Genomic DNA, 20,243 nt, shown 5'->3' on the forward strand with positions numbered 1-20,243 from the left:
TAACAATATTGGACGTTTCATAGAGACAAAAAATGTTACATGATTTTTATCACAACTTTTTCTACCATCGATCAAAGTATCATTCCAGATAGTGTGAAGGCGACAACTATATCCTGGTGCGCGCTGCAGTGATTAACAGTATCTGCGCCGCATCCCACCAAAGAACACACAAATAAGACCATCATCTCAAATATTCCAGTTAGGTACATCTTACTCAGGCGCCTGAATGACAATAGCATCAAGATCCTGCCAATAGGTGTGGGCTGCAGTATTCAGCAGTGAGAGCAGCAGCATGGGACCAGCGCTGTGACGCACCACGAAGCGCTTCAGTATTCGATATATTGCCACTTACTCAGGCGACTGAATGACAACAGCATCAAGATCCTAGCAATAGACGTGAGCTGCAGTAATCAGCAGTGAGAGCAGCAGCATGGGACCAGCGCTGCGACGCACTACGAAGCGCTTCAGTATTCGATATATTGCCACTTACTCAGGCGCCTGAATGACTACAGCATCAAGATCCTGCCAATACGCGTGAGCTGCAGTATTCAGCAGTATCCAGGTTCGAATCCCGGCAGGATCGCCATGTAAGGTAAAGGCGTTGAGACAAACAACTGCTTGCTATGTTATTTGCAAATATTGGTATAATGCCCGTCAAATGATACATGTGTAGGCTAACACCGTATGTGTGGGTAAGGCACACACTACAAACCGCTTCAGTATTCGATAAATTGCAACTTACTCAGGCGACTGAATGACAACAGCATCAAGATCCTGCCAATAGGTGTGAGCTGCAGTAATCAGCAGTGAGAGCAGCAGCATGGAGATGAGAGCCGCCGCGCGCCGCCGAGCGCTCCGGAACACCACACAGATGAGCAGGCCTAGGCAGAACAGCTGCGTGTCCGCTGCCAAATACCTAAACAAGAATGGAGCTTTTAGAATTAATAATCTTCTGCATAATCGGAATGAAGAATACATCACTGAAGTTTGCGTACAGAGAGAGAGAGAGAGAGAGAGAGAGAGAGAGAGAGAGGTTATTTCATGATTATTTACTTCTATGCAGTTCTGTTGAAAGATAAGCCCGTGGGAGTTTTAATTTATTCAAACTTATAGATGCCCGATCGTAAGTAGTATAGTTTGTATGGAGTGAAAGTGCTAACGTGGTTCAGCCTAAATCCCTCTTGTAATACAAGGTCTTATGATATTATAAGGTACTAGCTACCTGCCCCGGCTTTGCATAAGTTAACAAATTATACACCTAAAAATTTCTCAAGAATCACTCTATTGATACCTAGGTAAAAACCGCATGAAAATCCGTCCAGTAGATTTTGAGTTTATCGCGAACAAAAAAACACATAAACAGACAGACGTGACGGGGGATTTTGTTTTATAAGGCGTCACTGCAGACCTCGTCGGAGATGGCGGGACGAGCTTGACGCCTTTGACAGAGACTGGTGGGAGATAGGGATACGTAGAAAAATAAGAGGGAGGCCTTTGCCCAACAGTGGGACAATATGGGGTAGTAATAAATAAGGTGTAGTGATAAGCTAGTGATGAACTCTGAACTTACCAAGCTTGCGGAGCGCAATGCGCATCCCCATACACATAGTTGTTGATGTACAGCACGTGCGCCCACCAGTACTGTCGACAGGCCTCGGCCTCCGCCCCCACCACCAGGCCCCACAGAGGCCCGCTGCCCAACCGACGCATCCATGTGGAAATCGTGGCCAGCACTAGTGCGTATGTAGGAGTTAGCCTGAAAAAGTTTGAAGGTGTCATTACTAAAAGTATGGAGTTTACAAAGATCTAGTGACAAATATTGAGAAAGATATGATAAAGAATATATTACTCGTACGTAGAATTTCATCCAATGGTCATGCACAAATTATATCTTACTTTGCCAAGCCTAGCTTTATTTATTTAATCTTTATTGCAAAACGCCATGCCATGTAGCATTAAGTCCGCCTTTTGTATGTTTGTATTTTCCTTCGTGACAATATTGGGAATTTTATGCACTAACTATGGTAGTTATGACTAAAGTAGGACAAAATCTTTAGGCAGTTTATTGTGAACTGTCCCAACTGGAATTACGGCAGATGACAGAATTTCCGTCAATTCCATATAAGAATCCTCATTGCAGTACGGGTACCTACGGGTAAAGATAAAGGATGACTCACGCTAGACCGAGCCGTGGCCGGGCCGGAGCTTCCGGAGCGTCGTTTTCTATGGAAAGCATCACGTGATCACCGGGGCTCGGGCGTAGCACGGTGCGGGCCCGGCCCGGTCACGTCCCGGAGCCTCCTGACAACCTATTTTTCTCTTCGGGTGGTATTTTCAATGAACCCTAGCAAACCTTTGTTAAATTTTGTCCTTTTCAAACATACTCAAAAGTCAATATGTATTGCATCTCATAGGTTTAAGATACGGCTATGAGTAATTCAGTAGATAACAAGTAATTTCGTAAAACAACAGCTTTTTTCAATGTCGACAACTAAAATTAAAATATTATGTAAATATAGGAACTAATGTAACGACAATTGTCAACTTAACCTTGACACTAATTAACCTTCACTTTGGAAAAATATTTTTCTTTGATAATGAAGGGTACACGCGTACAGCCTCACTGACAATAAGCGGCCACCGTAGGCTGTTACGGACACTTGCGATTCTAGTGAAATTTTAAGGACATTGTCGACCCTTAAAGTACACAAGGATTCACTGTGTTGACACTGTTGACATGCATTTAAACAAATTAGAACAAATATATCGACCAGCTCCTCCTGGCTGTTCCTACATGGCTCTTATTGGCCATGACCTGTTTAGGGTCTTCAATACCTCAACCACTTCAATAATACGCCCTTGAGCCACTGACTTCAGGACATCCAGTGGCTTTCGAAGTGGAACTTTAGATTGAAAGCCAAGAGAAAGTTACTTGGCTGCTATAGGACAAGATCTGTTTGAATGTTTATGCCTTAACCACCGCAGCAGCACGCTCTTGGGCCATTGGCTCCAAGACAAGAAGTGCCGTTCAGTGTGAATCTGAAGATTGTAAGGTCAAAAGAAAACTGACCATTACGAAGAACGTGTGGGTGATGACTATCATCGGTCAGAATCTGCCTTCATACCTTAACCATCGCAGCAGCACGCTCTTGGGCCATTGGCTCCAAGTCAAGGAGTATCGTTTGGAGATTTGAATATTGTAGACTAGTATGAAGCTGCACACAAAGAACTTGAGGGTTTCAAGACCATCATCGGTCAGAATCTGTTTTCATACCTTAACCATCGCAGCAGCACGCTCTTGGGCCATTGGCTCCAAGTCAAGGAGTATCGTTTGGAGATTTGAATATTGTAGACTAGTATGAAGCTGCACACAAAGAACTTGAGGGTTTCAAGACCATCATCGGTCAGAATCTGTTTTCATACCTTAACCATCGCAGCAGCACGCTCTTGGGCCATTGGCTCCAAGACAAGGAGTATCGTTCGGTATTGATTTGAATATTGTAGGCTAGTATGAAGCTGCACACAAAGAACTTGAGGGTTTCAAGACCATCATTGGTCAGAATCTGCCTTCATACCTTAGCCATCGCAGCAGCACACCCTTGGGCCATTGGCTCCAAGATAAGGAGTGACGCTCCGTGTGGATCTGAAGATTATAGGCTAGTAGGAAGCTGCACATCACGAAGAACGTGTAGGTATCAGGACTATCATTGGTCAGAATATGTCTTCATACCTCAGCCACCGCAGCAGCACGCCTTTGGGCCACTGGCTCCAAGATAAGGAGTGACGCTCCGTGTGGATCTGAAGATTGTAGGCGAGAAGGAAGCTGGACATCACGAAGAAAGTGTGGGTGACGAGGCTGCCGTTGAAGAGGATCTGCTTGAATGGGTCTTCGTACGACTGTCGAATATAATGTATTTCTTAAACTTAAGAAAATACAAGTTACACGTAAGGTAAGGTGAACTATCACCGGGACAAAACAAACACTATACGGAATCGTGTTTGTCTTGCAGCGAGCAATGCTATGCTATGGTGAGCTATGTTCGTCTTACACCACCTTACCTTAAGTTAGTTTTTGTATTTATACTATTTATTAACCCATTTGAATGTCAGTAAGTCTAAGGACTAAAAGCAACGTTCGCACATTAACTGGCCATTATCAGAGTCTGTTCGCTCTTCTCTTTCCGACTCTAGTATTTATATCTTTGCAATAAGGTTTAAGAACTGTCCTTATCTGTGTAGTAGCTGTCTGTGGTGTGTGTGTTTGTGTGTGAGTGATGGTATTAATATTACCTTTTCAATGTAAAGTGGGTTGTCCACGTAGGAATATGACATGATCAACACGCTGTGTGAGAAAAACACGCATACTATCGTCATGGTTCTGAAAAGATGAAAAAATACCAAATTTACAATTGGGCACAATAACAACAGAATATACTTTGGAGATAATAATGCCCTTCAACCTTACGGATTCTGTATGGACTCTGTGCTAAAATTACCACAATCAATAGCAAAATCAGCCCACCCAAGGCACCTAAGCTGGCCTACTTTAAATTAAAATCATAATTTTATAAGTGTGAATGGGTTAGAATTTTGCGTCCATGTTCGCTGGTAAATATCATAGAAACTAAGAGGATGTAGGATGATGATCCTACGATATAGGATCGTACATCCGATATCGGATCAGACAATGTGAAAACGCTCTTAAGACGAAACAGGAGCTGAGATTTAAATATTTTAGGTAAATATACCCGTCTCGCTAACGGAAGCGGCTCCTAAAATATCCTATCCTAATATCAGTTTTGAATACCACGCCTCTCTTGAAGGGCTCTAGCGCCTTAAAAAACAAAAATATCAAAAAAAGCTAAACGGTTCGACACAGATACTGACAATATAAATCTGTGTTGAAAAAATCATTGCTCTAGCTTCAAAACCCACGGAGGAAACAGTCGAGTACGTTTGTATGGAGAAATGACCACTCCTGTTGGCTCTTACTCGTTTGAGTAGGTTGAATCTTGGGTCCGGTCCCATACCTCCCGGCGCTGTCAGTTGGTGTCAGGCTCTCTTCACATTTCGAATCTCGCGGTTGAGCCTGGTTACTAACCTCAAGCCATTGAAGTGTTTGAGGCGGTTGAGCCTCGGGTCCGGCTAAGCCTCTCGGCGTTATCAGCTTGGAGTCCGACTCTCTTCACACTTCGATTTTTACGGTAGCCGTCCAGATTACTTACCTCAAGCCATTGAAGAGTTTGAGACGGTTGAGCCTCGGGTCCGGCCCGACGCCTCCGGGCGCTGTCAGTTTCCGCCAGTTGCGACGTACTGAGAACGCCAGCAAAAAAGGATTTCCTGGAAACACAGGAATATATCCATTACGGCTCGGCCACGACATCACGCGACTGGCGACGGCGGCAGCGACAACCATAGGTGGGAACGAAAGGTCTGATCGCTGTGTCTCGCTTCAACGTATGATTACCGCTGCCGCCGTCGCAAGTCGCTCAATGTCGTGGCCGAGCTGTTAAGGCGTTATCAATAAATGCGAGTAGCATTGTAGCAATATAGGAACTCGCAAAAAACACTCATCAATAAGTAAATAGACTCCAATGTGAAGGCCAGCCAGACTTATCCCTATGCCACACTTACCCGTATTAACCTAAGTTACCTAAGTACATTTGTCCCATTAGTTTCAAGTTTCAATTGCCCTGGCTGACCTCTCTGCATTGAGTATACCGGCGCAGCGGTCAGAAAATTACGGTCACAAAAGAAATACCTAGGTACCAGTGGCGGCGCGTCCATAAAAGCCGATTCCCACCGGCTTGCCTGTTTTTGGACGTTTGAGCAGAGTTGCAAAGGAAATATGTAAGCCAAATTAGCACCGGCTTGCCTATGGATATGTTTGACGCGCCGCTACTGCTAGGTACTAAAAATATTATAATTAATTAATTATGATAAGTACTTACATAGTTACATACTGATATAATATCAATCAAGGACCCTTATTATGGGTAGTTAATTATCTACTAGTATTGTTATTGCAATAAGACTATTAAATCATAAATAATCGTGTATAAATTAAAGGTAATTTGTGATTATTTTATAGATATACAGGTATAGATGGTCAAGCAAATCTTGTCAGCAGAAAAAGGCGCGAAATTCAAATTTTCTATGGAACAATAACCCTTCACGCCTACACTTTTTAAAATTCCCGCCTTTTTCTACTGACAAGATTTGCTTGACCATCTATAGGTACCTGTTAGACACAGGGTCAAAGAGCCAAGGAAGATCATAAACTAAAAACATTCGGAACTACAGTACAGTACAATACCTACAGTTACAATTACGTTTAAAATTTACAAGTTACAAGTTGATTGTAATTAATTAAACGTACAGTCGTGTTCATAAATATGTATTCATTTTTTCACCTTATTCCAATAGGTTAATTTCTAATGCTAAAAAAGACGAACTATAGTCAGACTAAGAATAATCTGCAGCGGATTTGATAGCCCACGCAGTGAAAGTGTTATTTTAAACGTCAAACTTCTATGAAATTATGACGTATTAATGCCACTTGCACTGCGTGGGCTATCAAATCCGCTGCAGACTTTTTTTGGTCTGACTCTATATGAATACATTAAGAGCCCATCAACCTAGCGCCACTGCTAAATAATCGTGATCATTTAAATGTAGCTTTCTCCTCATATCTGTTGCCGACTGTGTTCGCGCGGCATAACTGCCTCCACGTGACTGTTGTACTAACCTTTTATTTAGGCGCTCAACTTCGTGGTAGGTCAGATAAATTTCGCAATCATAAACATCATGATTTAAACTTTCACGATTATTAAACATTATCAAACTGCACAACGGGACTTAATCGCGTATTTAAGTTTTAAGATTTACCTCCGACGTTTCGACTGAAACGTTCAAACTGATAAACAAGACCAAGTGCGGGTGGTTCGAAAAACTCGCGCGGCTAGAAGATGTTGATGTCAACTTGAGCCAGTCTTCTCCGAGACCACGGGGACAACGCCGTCCTCGAAACGTCGGAGGAAAATCTTAAAACTTAAATACGCGATACGTCCCGTTGTGCAGTTTGATAATATCATGACATACTACGTACAAACAGCAAGACTCTTTTTTTTTATATATATATTTATTGGTTCACCAACAATTGTTTACACTTTGTAAAGTATAACTACAAACGTTTTAACTATTATCGCTTAGCGTAACAATTACTTAAAGGTAAACACCACATGCATTGAATAAAGTAAGATAATTGCATTTGCGTTACATACCTAATACCGTTTACAATAATAATGCAGGCATTAACACTCTTAACTGTCCATCGGTGGACATTATGCCTTTTGTAGTAAAGTTTACCGATGGACAGTTAACAGTGTGGGTGATGGTACAAATAAATTTCTCTGTACAAATCTACCAACAGATTTAGGTTCAAAACTACGTTTAGGTTCTGACTGAACCCTTTTTGGGACGTTCTACAGTCGCCATCAGATATATCGGAGCAGCCAAGGTGTTCACAAATATGTGAACAAGCCTCTATTGTCAGGGCATTAGAGTGCGCGTTCAGATATTGTGAACACCTTGGCCGCTCCGATATATCTGATGGCGACTGTACGAGAATTGCCTTTAATGACAGCTTCCTTAATCAAAGGCGTAAAGAATATACTGTTAATTTGTTACCCAACTCATTATGAGATATTAGATTCCAGACCAAATATGCTTTTTCTCAGACCAAACTCTTTTTCCAGACTAAATCTTAGATTTTCGAGAAGCATTAAAAGTAATGTTTGGCATTTCGTAAGCGACATTTTCATGGAATGCTGATTTTAGGGATACCTATTTATGCAAATAAGGGTTTAATCAGAAAAAAACCGGGCAAGTGCGAGTCGGACTCGCGCACGAAGGGTTCCGTACCATAATGCAAAAAAAAAAAACAAAAAAAAAAGCAAAAAAAACGGTCACCCAGCCAAGTACTGACCACTCCCGACGTTGCTTAACTTTGGTTAAAAATCACGTTTGTTGTATGGGAGCCCCATTTAAATCTTTATTTTATTCTGTTTTTAGTATTTCTTGTTATAGCGGCAACAGAAGTACATCATCTGTGAAAATTTCAACTGTCTAGCTATCACGGTTCGTGAGATACAGCCTGGTGACAGACGGACGGACGGACGGACGGACGGACAGCGAAGTCTTAGTAATAGGGTCCCGTTTTACCCTTTGGGTACAGAACCCTAAAAAGGCTTTATTTAGCCGTGTTCTTAAAAGAGAAGTTAACTTATTTACTGTGTATAAACTCAAATTGTAATTTTTAACAACATAAAATATACCTTTGCCGTCTAATTCGCATAAGTAGACATCGTAGAGGCTTCCGCCTACATTGCACACAATCAACAGTAGATACACCGCTGCTACCACATAGTCACTCATATCCAGCTCTTCTTCATCACCTTCCCGGTTACAATACTGTATTCTATTCACTGTGGCGTGTAATTTGTAGTCCCTCCATATAGAACTGTTCAGGCATGCCTCAAGGATCACCTCTAGGTCCGCTGTTTCATTTAGCCTTCTATTGTGGATGAAATCTTTACATGTCTTTGTAACACACAGTCCTCTGTGTATCTGTGTGTGATTGAAGTGTTTTATTGTGTGCTCTGAATAACCCTGAAAAGAAAATAAAAACTGATTTTAACTTTATAACATACTTAACAAATAACTCCCTCTTAATACGTAGCATGAAACAGGAGCAATTAAATGCTCTACGTACCTATATGATTCTAAATGATTCTATGATTCTTGGTATTACAGTAATTAAGTAAGTAAATATTCTTTATTGCACCAATAATCATACATCTTACATACATGTAAAATTACAAAGAAATTTTAGTGGAACAATAGAACCCGGTAACAACAGGCGGTCTTATCGCTAAAAAGCGATCTCTTCCAGACAACCTTACAGACAGTATTATAATTTATGGGCAGTCAATCAGTTCAAATGCCTGCAGGTACCTGGCACTGTTAATTACTATTTAAATATTATAGTTCTTCTAATATTTAGTATTAGTTTTAATTAAGTTATATTTTATAGGTAGATAACTTAGTTTATAGTTCCTTGATCATATATATTCTAGCAATTTATTTCGTAATTTAGCGTGTCACATATTTGTGCAGCCTTCGAAGTGTAACATATTATTGCAGGTGACTGTACACATTTACGTTCTAATTTGACAAGTTTTGCATGTTACATGCACGCAAGCTGTTTTTCGCATGTCAGCGTTATTATTTTGTATCATCCACAACTTGTGGTTTTTCCAGAACGATGTTATAGCAATTATAGTAATTAAAATATGTATGTAGTTATATCTATATCAGTGTACTTACACGACACGACAGATAAAATGTCTATTTGTTTGATGCAATAACATATGATCGTCGATGATATGATCGTCGCCCAAATCTAATGTTTAATTTGTCTTTGGTTTTTATTTGTAGTTTCTTTGTATTGTATTTTTTTTAGTTTCACTGTGCCTTGGTTTTATTGTAATGCTGTGTTACTTATATGACTAATAAAATAATAAATAATAATACGATAAACAGTACAATTTAACTAACAAAACAAAACCAAATGCGAGTCGGACTCGCCCAACGAGGGTTCCTTTTAATATTTGTTGTTATAGCGGTAACAGAAATATGTACCTACATCTGTGAAAATTCGTTGTTACGGTAATCAAGAATTTTCCGAACGTGCGTGAAGACTTAATTAACACGAGTAGTAATAGCGGTACACCGTGAAATTCGGGAATCAGCTGCAAATGGTGTTAGAGGTATGAAAATCGGCACGATTAATCTTTAGACCATTTGAATCAATTTGACCCGCAGCACCAAAAACAAAAAACAAACGGAAAGGAGTTATGACGTCATCTTTTTTTTGTATGGAAAAAGAAAAAAAAATGTTCAGAAACCTATCGTGTGTGGTATTAAATGAAAGGGCATTTTGAGCCGGTTCTAAAAATATATCACATTATTATATTTCCGTCACTTGCATTCAATTAAAATAAAAAGAATTTTCAAAACATACCAAGTTTGGGCTCCTCCAGATACGAAACCGTTGAATTATTTTTTGTAAAATATACCTCAAGTAATACCCAATATCCTCATATCTAGCCCCAAGAAATTAATTTTGAAAATATTTAGGGTTAGTCTTTTTTTTTTAATTTTATAATTACTAATTGTGATCTATCAATCTATCAATGAAACGGCCTCCTAGCCTAGTCGATAGTGACCCTGCCTATGAAGCAGGAGGTCCCAGGTTCGAATCCTGGTAAGGGCATTTATTTGTATGTTCATCATCTTCATCACACAAATAAATGCCCATATACACATATATACAAGCTCTGGTAAGGGCATTTATTTGTGTGACGATGATGATGAACACACAAATAAATGCCCTTACTAGGATTCGAACCTGGGATCTCCTGCTTCATAGGCAGGGTCACTATCGACTAGGCTAGGAAGTCGTTTCATTGATAGATTGATAGATCACAATTTGTAATAATAAAAAACTTAAAAAAAATACTAAAACTAAATATTTTCGAAATCAATTTCTTGGGGTTTGATATGAGGATATTGGGTATTACTTGAGGTATATTTTACAAAAAATAATTCAACGGTTTCGTATCTGGAGGAGCCCAAACTTGGTATGTTTTGAAAATTCTTTTTATTTTAATTGAATGCAAGTGACGGAAATATAATAATGTGATATATTTTTAGAACCGGCTCAAAATGCCCTTTCATTTAATACCACACACAATAGGTTTCTGAACAATTTTTTTTCTTTTTCCATACAAAAAAAAGATTACGTCATAACTCCTTTCCGTGTGTTTTTTTTTTTGGTGCTACGGGTCAAATTGATTCAAATGGCCTAAAGATGAATCGTGCCGATTTTCATACCTTTAACACCATTTGCAGCTGATTTTGGTCAACCGCTAGCACTAGAGTTCGTAATTCCTGTACCGCCAGTGGCACACACAATGTTTTTCAACACATTTGTGTCGAAAAAAGAGAAAAAAAATCAAACATCGTCAAAATTCAAGCACCACGTGATGACCGATCAGCCGTCATAGAAAATGACATGTTGGAGGCCTCGGCCCGGGCCCGTCCCGGTCTAGCGTGAGTCATACTTAAGTAGGTACTTACATAGATGCTTCCCCGTTCTTATCTTTATATGGAAGTAAACTATTAAAGAGGACGATTTTGTAGAATACCTTATGTATATTTAAGGGCAATAGTCACATTCTGTGGCACTACGCTGGGCAAAGAGAATTTGAAATAGAAGCGTCTTTTCAAAGTAAATTATGTAGCCACACTAAATTTACTGCCATCTTTCGACAAAAGATTAAAACTGTTAGAACGCCTTTTGATTTTGATCCTTATTTTTTCACTATTTTTTGTATTAACCTTTTAACCGCCAGCAATTTTTGATCGAGCGTGCTCGTGTCGCCACCGTCAGTAATTGTACCACGCAGAGTAAGGTTGGCATAGTTACGGGAGTTATAAATGTGCTGTAAAAACCAAATCAGATCTTTGTCTTATTTATCAGACTGTGGCGAAATGAGCTGGATATGTAATGTCTTATATATCAGACTCTGGCGGTTAAAGGGTTAATATGGCTTATTATTAACCGGGCAACTAAAATATTAAACAGGAACTTTCACTGAGCATATAATAATACATATAATTTAGCGGTGCATTAATATTTTAGCACTAATAAATGTATATTAGCCTCAAATTTAAGCATCATATTATTAAAAAACTGGCAGCAAAATCAAGCCACCCAAAAAAAATATAGGGAACTTGAATTGATAGGTTGGCGTCTAAAATAATAAGTTGGCAGCTAATATTGTAAAGCGATCATAAAATTTTGTTGTTTATATATTTTGTACATATACAGAATACCTAAGATACCTATATACATAAGCTTTAAATACTCCATATTAAAATAATTTAAATTTAAACATATGCATACCTAGTACCATAAATTGACAAATTTCGTAATCCACTTAACACCAGAAATTTAGGTAATACGAGTACCCTACTATACTTATAGTCGAAATTCCTATTCATGAAACACCTAATGGCCATTATACCATTGGGTCTTTAAATTTTTAATTACTCATTTCAATAGTTACAACTGTGTTCTGCCAGAGTCAAAAGATAGGTGCGACGACGAGCGAAGTGAGGAGGAGCGTGTTAGGTTGACCGTGTAGTGACCAAACAAAATATTTTAAAAGAACGTCATTTTAAAATTAATAGATAGCCGTTTTCTTTTTAAAATGTGCGTCATAAATAGTCTCCAATATAATAATTCAGTTGCCAAATAAATATGTATTTGGTACCTGCCTAAAAATAAACAAAAGCCGTAACGGCATTAAAATACATCTCATTTTGATATAGTTTAAGGCTCCGTTTTTGTTGCCAAACTATTAATTTTAGTACCCATTTCTATTATTTTAAACTACCCAAATTCGATTAATTAGTTGACCGGTTAAATACGTGCCTATCTAGACACGCGGCAGCGTGTCAAGCCAAGTTCAAGCAAAGAAACTGGCTAGCCAGCGCCAAGTGTAATATTACACGAACCACTTGGTGCCACTTTTGACCCTTCTATAACTCAAAACATCTTTAACGTAAACACATAAAACTACGTGTGTTTAATTATATCCATAAGGACATCTAGAAGCCCAAATTTCATGAAGCTAGCTCAAACGGTTATAAAGATATGAAGGTCAAAATGTCGTAAATTTTAAGACTGACTGACAGACTTATAGTACCTAAACCTAACCTACTTCCAGATGACCTAGAAGGATGAAATTTGGAATCCAGCTCAGTTATTGTGTGAAAACGTAGGAAAAAATCTAAAAATAAAAAAAAGTTATAAAATAGGGGGGGTCCCCATACAAAAAAAACCATTTTTTATTGTGACTGACATATAAGTACCTAAACCTAACCTACTTCCAGATGACCTAGAAGGATGAAATTTGAAATCCAGCTCAGTTATTGTGTGAAAGCTTAGGAAAAAATCTAAAAATAAAAAAAAGTTATAAAATAGGGGGGGTCCCCATACAAAAAAAACATTTTTTATTGTGACTGACATACAGTAGCGACCAAAAGTATTTTGACAATGATAATAACGTTGGTATTGTATGAAACATATTAGTTTTTTCAAATGATTTTTTGATAATTTAATCAATGGCTTAAAAGCTTCTTGAAACACGTAATAAGCTTAGTTTCATCGAATTAAAATATAAACTTGGCAACAAAAAATGACAATTTACGGGTTTAAAAGTATTTTGACACGGTTCTTTTTTACGATTTTTTTGAAAACAGAGCCGCAGAATTTCAATATTTTGGAAGTAATTACATCTGGATACTTCTCTTAATATGCCAAACATAAAGCATATTCGAACGATTTCAAGCAAGCTGGTGCGGCTGCACTTTAGAAAGATAAGTAGCAAGCTGAGGTTTCGCGGACTTTTGGTGTATCACTGCATCTGATTTCTGTCTGAAATAAGCAGTTCAAGGCTCGAAACTGCATCACAAATAAGCATAGAAGCGGTTGTCCTCGAAAAACGACTTCTACAACTGATCGTGTAATAAAAAAGATTTCAGTAGAACACCCATGGAAGCGTACAGTAACAATTAAAAATTAACTAAAAAATAACTATAATGTAAAGGTTGTTGTTTTTACTATTAAACTACTCTTAATAGAGCATGGATTACATGGTCGACGCCCATTAAAAAAAAAACATATTTCAGCAAAGAATAAGGTATCCCAATTAGCATTCGCGATTCGTGACAAGTTGTGGACAAGTTCCGATTGCTCAAAAACTTTATCAATCAATCAATCAATCAATATATATTTATTTCAGACCAAAATTACAGTCCATATTTGTTAGTTATGTACAGTACTATTTACTTATAAGTAGAAAGTATTCCCCGATTCTGGCCCCGCCTCAGTGGTCCCCGATCCTGACCCCAAGGCCGAGCCACCGCCCCTGCTGAACCTAAAAAAAAAAAAAAAAAAAAAAAAAAAAAAAAAAAAAAAAAAAAAAAAAAAAAAAAAAAAAAAAAAAAAAGCCCCCCATTTGAATTGATTGCGCTAGGTCTCAGCAGTGCCCGGCGCCTCCTTCAGGGACTTACGAAATACGCTAATTAAACAATACACCTTGTTCACCACGGTAACAATAGGCTTATCGACCCTTTTCTATTGTTCGATCTCGACTCGGGCGCGCTATTGTGATACTACCTGCCTGGACCCTTTCCTTAACCCACCGACGTCTCCATTCATGCCTTCTTTATGTGTGTATACTGTAGGTGTTTGTGATAGGTATTTTGCAATAGGTATTAGCGACAGCTATTTGCAATAGGTATTAGCGATAGGTACTTATTTGTGATGCATAGGTACTCTAATAACCCGCATTATCTTATTACCTCTTGGAGCTATTTCGATTTATAAGGAATACAGTTCTAACCTTCTTCTGACGTAGAATTTACACTAGTAATCCTTTGGCAGCCTAAACTAACCTTAACCTTTTACCAAACCTAACTTATTCTTCGAAAACCTAACCTAAACCTAACTTGACCAAACCTAACTAAAATCAACCTAACTCATTTCAAACTAACCTGCTTTCACCTAGTCTTCCGATATAAAGTAAACTCGTAGTTACTTGTTTCTTTCTATTATTTAAAAAAATAACGAGGCGTGTGAGGCATTTCTTGTGCACTTGTGTTCATTGTTATAATAGCTTAATTGTTTTATTGATAGACGTCTATTATATTTTATACTGACAATGGATTTATTGTTTCCTATACCTATTCTTTTATAATTTGGGTTTGAGTAAAGAGAACGTCTGTTTAGATGAACTTGTTGATACATGTTACTTTGTGTGATTTAAAAAAAGAACGAGACATGTCAACTGGTTTCAACATGATTTAGTCTAATACATCAACATTTCTTGTGCGTTGCTATTCATTGTTATAACAGCATAATTGCTTTATTAATAGACGTCTATTATATTTTATGCTGACAATGGATTTATTGTTTCCTATACCTATTCTTTTATAATTTGGGTTTGAGTAAAGAGAACGTCTGTTTAGATGAACTTGTTGAGACATGTTACCTTGTGTGATTAAAAAAAAGGAACGAGACGTGTCAACTGGTTTCAACATGATTTAGTCTAATACGTCAACATTTCTTGTGCGTTGCTATTCATTGTTATAACAGCATAATTGCTTTATTGGTAGACATCTATTATATTTTATACCGACAATGGATTTATTGTTTCCTATTATGCTTTTGAATTTGGGTTTTAGTAAAGAGAGCGTATGTATTAGATGAACTTGTTGAGACATGATTTTAACGGTACTGTACCCTGGTCATAGTGACACAGTATAAAAGCCGAAGAGAAATGAGTTTGAGTAAGTATTACCGTCGTGGCAGTCCACTGTATCAGAGCTCCTTGTATCTATTGCAGTATATAGAAATATAGTGTTAATTCAACAGTGAAGTGTTTAAGTGTTTATAGAAAGACCCAACAATGGATGTAAGTATGTCTTTTATTACCGTAACTTACTTTGTTTTGTTTTCACTTGTGTTCTTTGTGTTTTAATTATAAAGATTGTAGACAGTGTGTAAATTATTGTTTTATATTGTTTCAGTTCACTGAAAATACTTTCAAGAACTATTACTACCCGGATAATAATAAAGACGAATCAAGCGATGAAGAGGGTACGCTTGGTTTCAAAGTTAAACAAGCCATCGCAAAGAAACGTTCAGGAAACAATATCGATAGTTTCTTTGAACGACCTAAAAAGCAACCCAAAATTGTGAAACGGTCTTCGAATGTGAGCAAAAGTTCACCAGACGGTGTTGCAAACTTATCATCCGGACAAGACGACGGGGCATATGCATCACATTTGATTAAAATCGAGATATATGATATGCAAACAATTAAAAACATCCCACCCATGGAACACTGGAAGCATGCGGACTTCAGATTGAAATATTTTGCGCTGGAAGACGATTTGGAGCTACAAAATACGCGAAATATTATTTATAACATAACAAAGCAATTAGCTTCTAAGGACAGTAGTGTGAAATATTTTATAGATAATAAGAAACAGTGATAGTTATAATTATTAATGATAGTAGTAGCTTAATGATTGTGTTAACGTATTTCTCATTTTTTACCTCTCCTTAAGTACATTTTCCATGTAACAGATTTTTTGTGTCGTCTCGTTTTTAAGTAACAAAGAATATTAAGAAATATTTTGTAAATAATAAAATTAAAAAAAAATGTATAGTTTAGAATGGTCTTTGTATTATATGAAAAAATAAAAAATCTTATTTAAGTACACGTATTATTTTATTTCACAAAAAATGTTTTAAACATATTCCTTAATATAAGGTCATTACATACAGAATTATCAGAAAACAAACTTAGCATATCTTTCATAGTTTTTCCATGATATTTAAAATACAAATAAACTAAACAATATTCACCACAAACTGAAGTAAAATGGTTTTGAAGAGGTTTATTGTTAAAAAACCACTGTCTGGTGTTTCTTTTTAAAAATAAGTTATGGTAACCTGAAGGCTTCCTTCCGAAGGAATCAAAATATTCTCCTATACCAGTAACATCAATGTGTATGGCAACCCAGTGGGAGCCTGGTTTCGTGTCAGGGTCCAAATTACTAACAATAAAGACAGGTAGATCGACCCAAATAGGTATTTTGTTAGCAGCAAAAACATTTGTTTCAAAAAGTGGGTTTAATTTCTTCATACAAAATTGTATCTCATTAGTATCCATAATTACTTAATTAATAACAATTTTTGTCTTGATGATGCTGCAAACAATGACTACAACAAAATAAAGTAAACGAAAGAAAACATTGTATTTATATAATTATGTTTTTCAACTATTATAATCTACAGATACATCACGGTTTTTGTTTATTTCAATAATGTTATCAAATTCTGCATAAACGATACAATTAATGGTGCTAGTTAGAGCCGAATCAAAGCGTACTTCTATCCGAACACTTCCATGTCTAACAAGATTCCAATGTGAAGTTGAACTAGCAGATAAATCTGGGGTTAAATCAAAACATAACAAACAATAACCTCCACCATAATCTGTTCTACTTATTCCATTACCTTCGTTGTGAAAATGAATACCAGTTCCGGAAAATAAGGTGTGATATGCCGCCGCTATTAAACCAGAACTAAATGACGGTTGTAATGTTTTAGAAGGAATTTCATGACCATCTACAAACAAACTAAATGAATTCATATTATAGTTTTGAAAATTAAATGGATTCAAAGCTAAATTTCCATTAAAACCTGAATTTGATACAAATCCAATAATACACCGTTTAGGAATTTGTCCGAGAAATATATTATCCAATGTTTTACCCTGGACCCCTGATGGTATTGTGAGAACCTTAACTTCTGCTCTCGTAATGGGGTACTTCGCAGTCGTTGTTGCCAATACTTTTTGATGGGCTAACAAAACGCTAGGATTAATTTTTGTTCTTCTAACAATGAGACTAGCATCTGTTATTTGTACTTTAAATTTTTTATCTTGATGACAAATTAAATTAAACGATTCTTTTGATCGGACTAACTTAATACGCAATTCAACGCCATTTATCAAGAATTTCTCTTGGTTAAATATATCGCCATGCAAATGTCCAATCATTTCCACTTGCTTACTCTCTTTGATAAATTCTAGTCTTTTCTGAAATCCTTTGTTGTTGGCGTCAACGGTATCCATAAAATCTGGGGTATCCTCATACCATAACCCACAAGTAAGATGGGTTTTTTTGGCTGCCGGTCCATAGTTGAGAAGATTTTCCATATAAGCACGGTAAGCATATGTATTGTTTGGGGGTGATATGAGTTTTTGATTTAAATATACATCAAGTTGGTTGAAAAGGGAATGTAGCCAGTTATTGGTGGGTCCAACTCCGGCATCTGCTTTTAATTTTGTCCCATCTTGATTCAACACTTTAGCAGTAATATGTAACATTGTGTGTGATAGATCAATGTAGTCATCTCCTGATCCAGGTACTTGAAATTCAATGGGGCCATCATCACTTAAAGATGAAATTGGTTTGTAATGAATCCAATGTCCGCTTTCAATACTTGTTTGAGTTGATGGAAGGGCAAATATATCTAATTCTGATTTTGCACATTCACATGAATGACTGTGTAGAAATGACATTATTTAACTTGAAAATATATCGTTATTTTTATTATTATTTTTACTTCCTCTTCGTCGCGATGCTTTTCGAGTAATGAGCGGTTCTCTTCTTTTATTCGACATTTTATACCCAGATCCTGACATGAGAGAATCAATTTTTTCATCAGCCTTTCTTTTTAGGTTAGCGCTCGCTTCCTTAAATCGTGATCGAATTGAACTATCCATAGGACGAGAATTTACCATATCAGATAACAGACCAACCCCTGCCCCTAAGGTTTCTTTTCCAATGGTTTTTAAACCGCTAGATAACAAAGGGAGCACTGATCTAAATAGTCCACCCAAAAAACTGCCTATACCATGTCCTCGTTGGTATGGAACTCCCTTATAGACAATACCTATCCCAGAGCCGGCTTGGTGTGAATAATAATGTTCGTAAGGACAAGAGACTGACGATCTGTTGTAAATCATTTTACTCGTTGAAAGTGTAGCTTCACGCAAGAAGATCCAAATTGAAATGGTACTCTGACACCAGTCGTTGTTCTTATATCTATTTCAATTGTATCGAACTCTCTTCGTAAAACTGGTACATAATGAGCGGGTGAGAAGATGTGAGTTTTATAAGCTCCATAAATGAACTTAGTTGGATCTAAAGGTATTATTCTGAGTAATGAAGTAATAACATCTCCGACTACTTGTGGATGTATTATATCAGTATAAACAAATATTTGAGATGGTAAACCTAAATATAAATTTGCGGGGTTTTTTCCTAATGTATTTTGTTTTAAATTTGTTCTCGGTTTAAAACCCAATTGCAGACTTAGTATCGGAGTTGTTATGATAGATGTTATTTCTTTATTTGATGTTGCTATTCCAACCAGTTTTGTTAATCCATCATATCGAAATTTTACGTTATTTTTTAACTGTGGGTTTTCATTAAACGCTTGAAGAAAATGATCTATATTATCATATGTAGTGGCTGGTATATGAGTTTTTATATCCACTATTTTTGTAGTTTTATCGGTGGGTGATAACACCGTCTTCTTTAAATAAATGATGTTTTCGTGCTCTTGAACATTATACATGGAACAAGGGTATTGAAATTCCACCAACCCAACTACCCATTCTCCATCTAATTTAATTGTCTTTGGTAATTTAGTTAAGAAATGTGCAGTCGTGTTATCCGTGTAGTAATCTGATGAACTATTACTTAACAAAGTTAGATAAAAACTATTTTCACTCATATTTTCTTTAAGTTTGATTCAGGTATCCAAGAATTAAATTTATTAGGATAACCTTGCCACTTAACTAGTATTTCCTTTCTGCCAGCAACTCGACGCGAGCGTATTATTTTATCAATTTTATACTCGTTGGAGGGGAGGTAAGTTACTTTTTGTAATTCTTTAGAATAAAATGTACCAATGATGGGTTCACCTTCTAAATCCTTTATTGTATAAACAACTCGTGGCGATCTGTTAATAATCGAATCAATAATAAATATTTCATCACTCCAATTACTTTCATAACCTTTTTGAAACACATGCTTATATTTAGTGATTCTAACATGATCACCTACATTTAGTTTTTTAGTTTCTGATGAAATTTGCCTATCTTTTTTGCGATCATATAAATGGCACCAAACAGTCATAATATTATTAGAGCTAACATCAACTGGGCGCATTTTAATGCTAGAATGATAGCTATGGTTGTAAGAATGTAAAAGATCTTGTAATATATTTGTGTAGTTATATGTATTCTTATGAGTGAAGTAACGCCACATTTTCATTTTAAGTGTTCTTTGAAACCTTTCTACTATACTTGCTTTAATGTCGGGGTTATTAGTGGTATAATAATTAATATTTTTGCTCTTAAAGTAATCTCTAACCGCCCTTGAAACAAATTCTGTACCTTTATCAGATTGGATGTGACGGGGAACAGAGTTGGCTTCAGTAAATATGCTTTCAAAACATTGTTTAA

The 20,243-nt window shown here is 36.9% G+C and overlaps 1 protein-coding gene across 1 annotated transcript in view; it reads right to left on the reverse strand.

Moving 5' to 3' along the window:
• Positions 1-20,243, reverse strand: part of LOC134671694 (nose resistant to fluoxetine protein 6-like) — a 47,855-nt gene that overhangs the window by 12,115 nt on the left and 15,497 nt on the right. The window contains exons 2-7 of the mRNA XM_063529523.1: positions 8,337-8,670; positions 5,226-5,340; positions 4,291-4,378; positions 3,731-3,897; positions 1,571-1,756; positions 743-916 (exon numbers count right to left, since the gene is read on the reverse strand). Of these exons, the coding sequence (XP_063385593.1) occupies positions 743-916; positions 1,571-1,756; positions 3,731-3,897; positions 4,291-4,378; positions 5,226-5,340; positions 8,337-8,670 (1,064 nt within the window). The remainder of the gene's footprint in view (positions 1-742; positions 917-1,570; positions 1,757-3,730; positions 3,898-4,290; positions 4,379-5,225; positions 5,341-8,336; positions 8,671-20,243) is intronic.

Source organism: Cydia fagiglandana, chromosome 16 (genome assembly GCF_963556715.1).
Source record: "Cydia fagiglandana chromosome 16, ilCydFagi1.1, whole genome shotgun sequence".
Taxonomy (NCBI): Eukaryota; Metazoa; Arthropoda; class Insecta; order Lepidoptera; family Tortricidae; genus Cydia; species Cydia fagiglandana.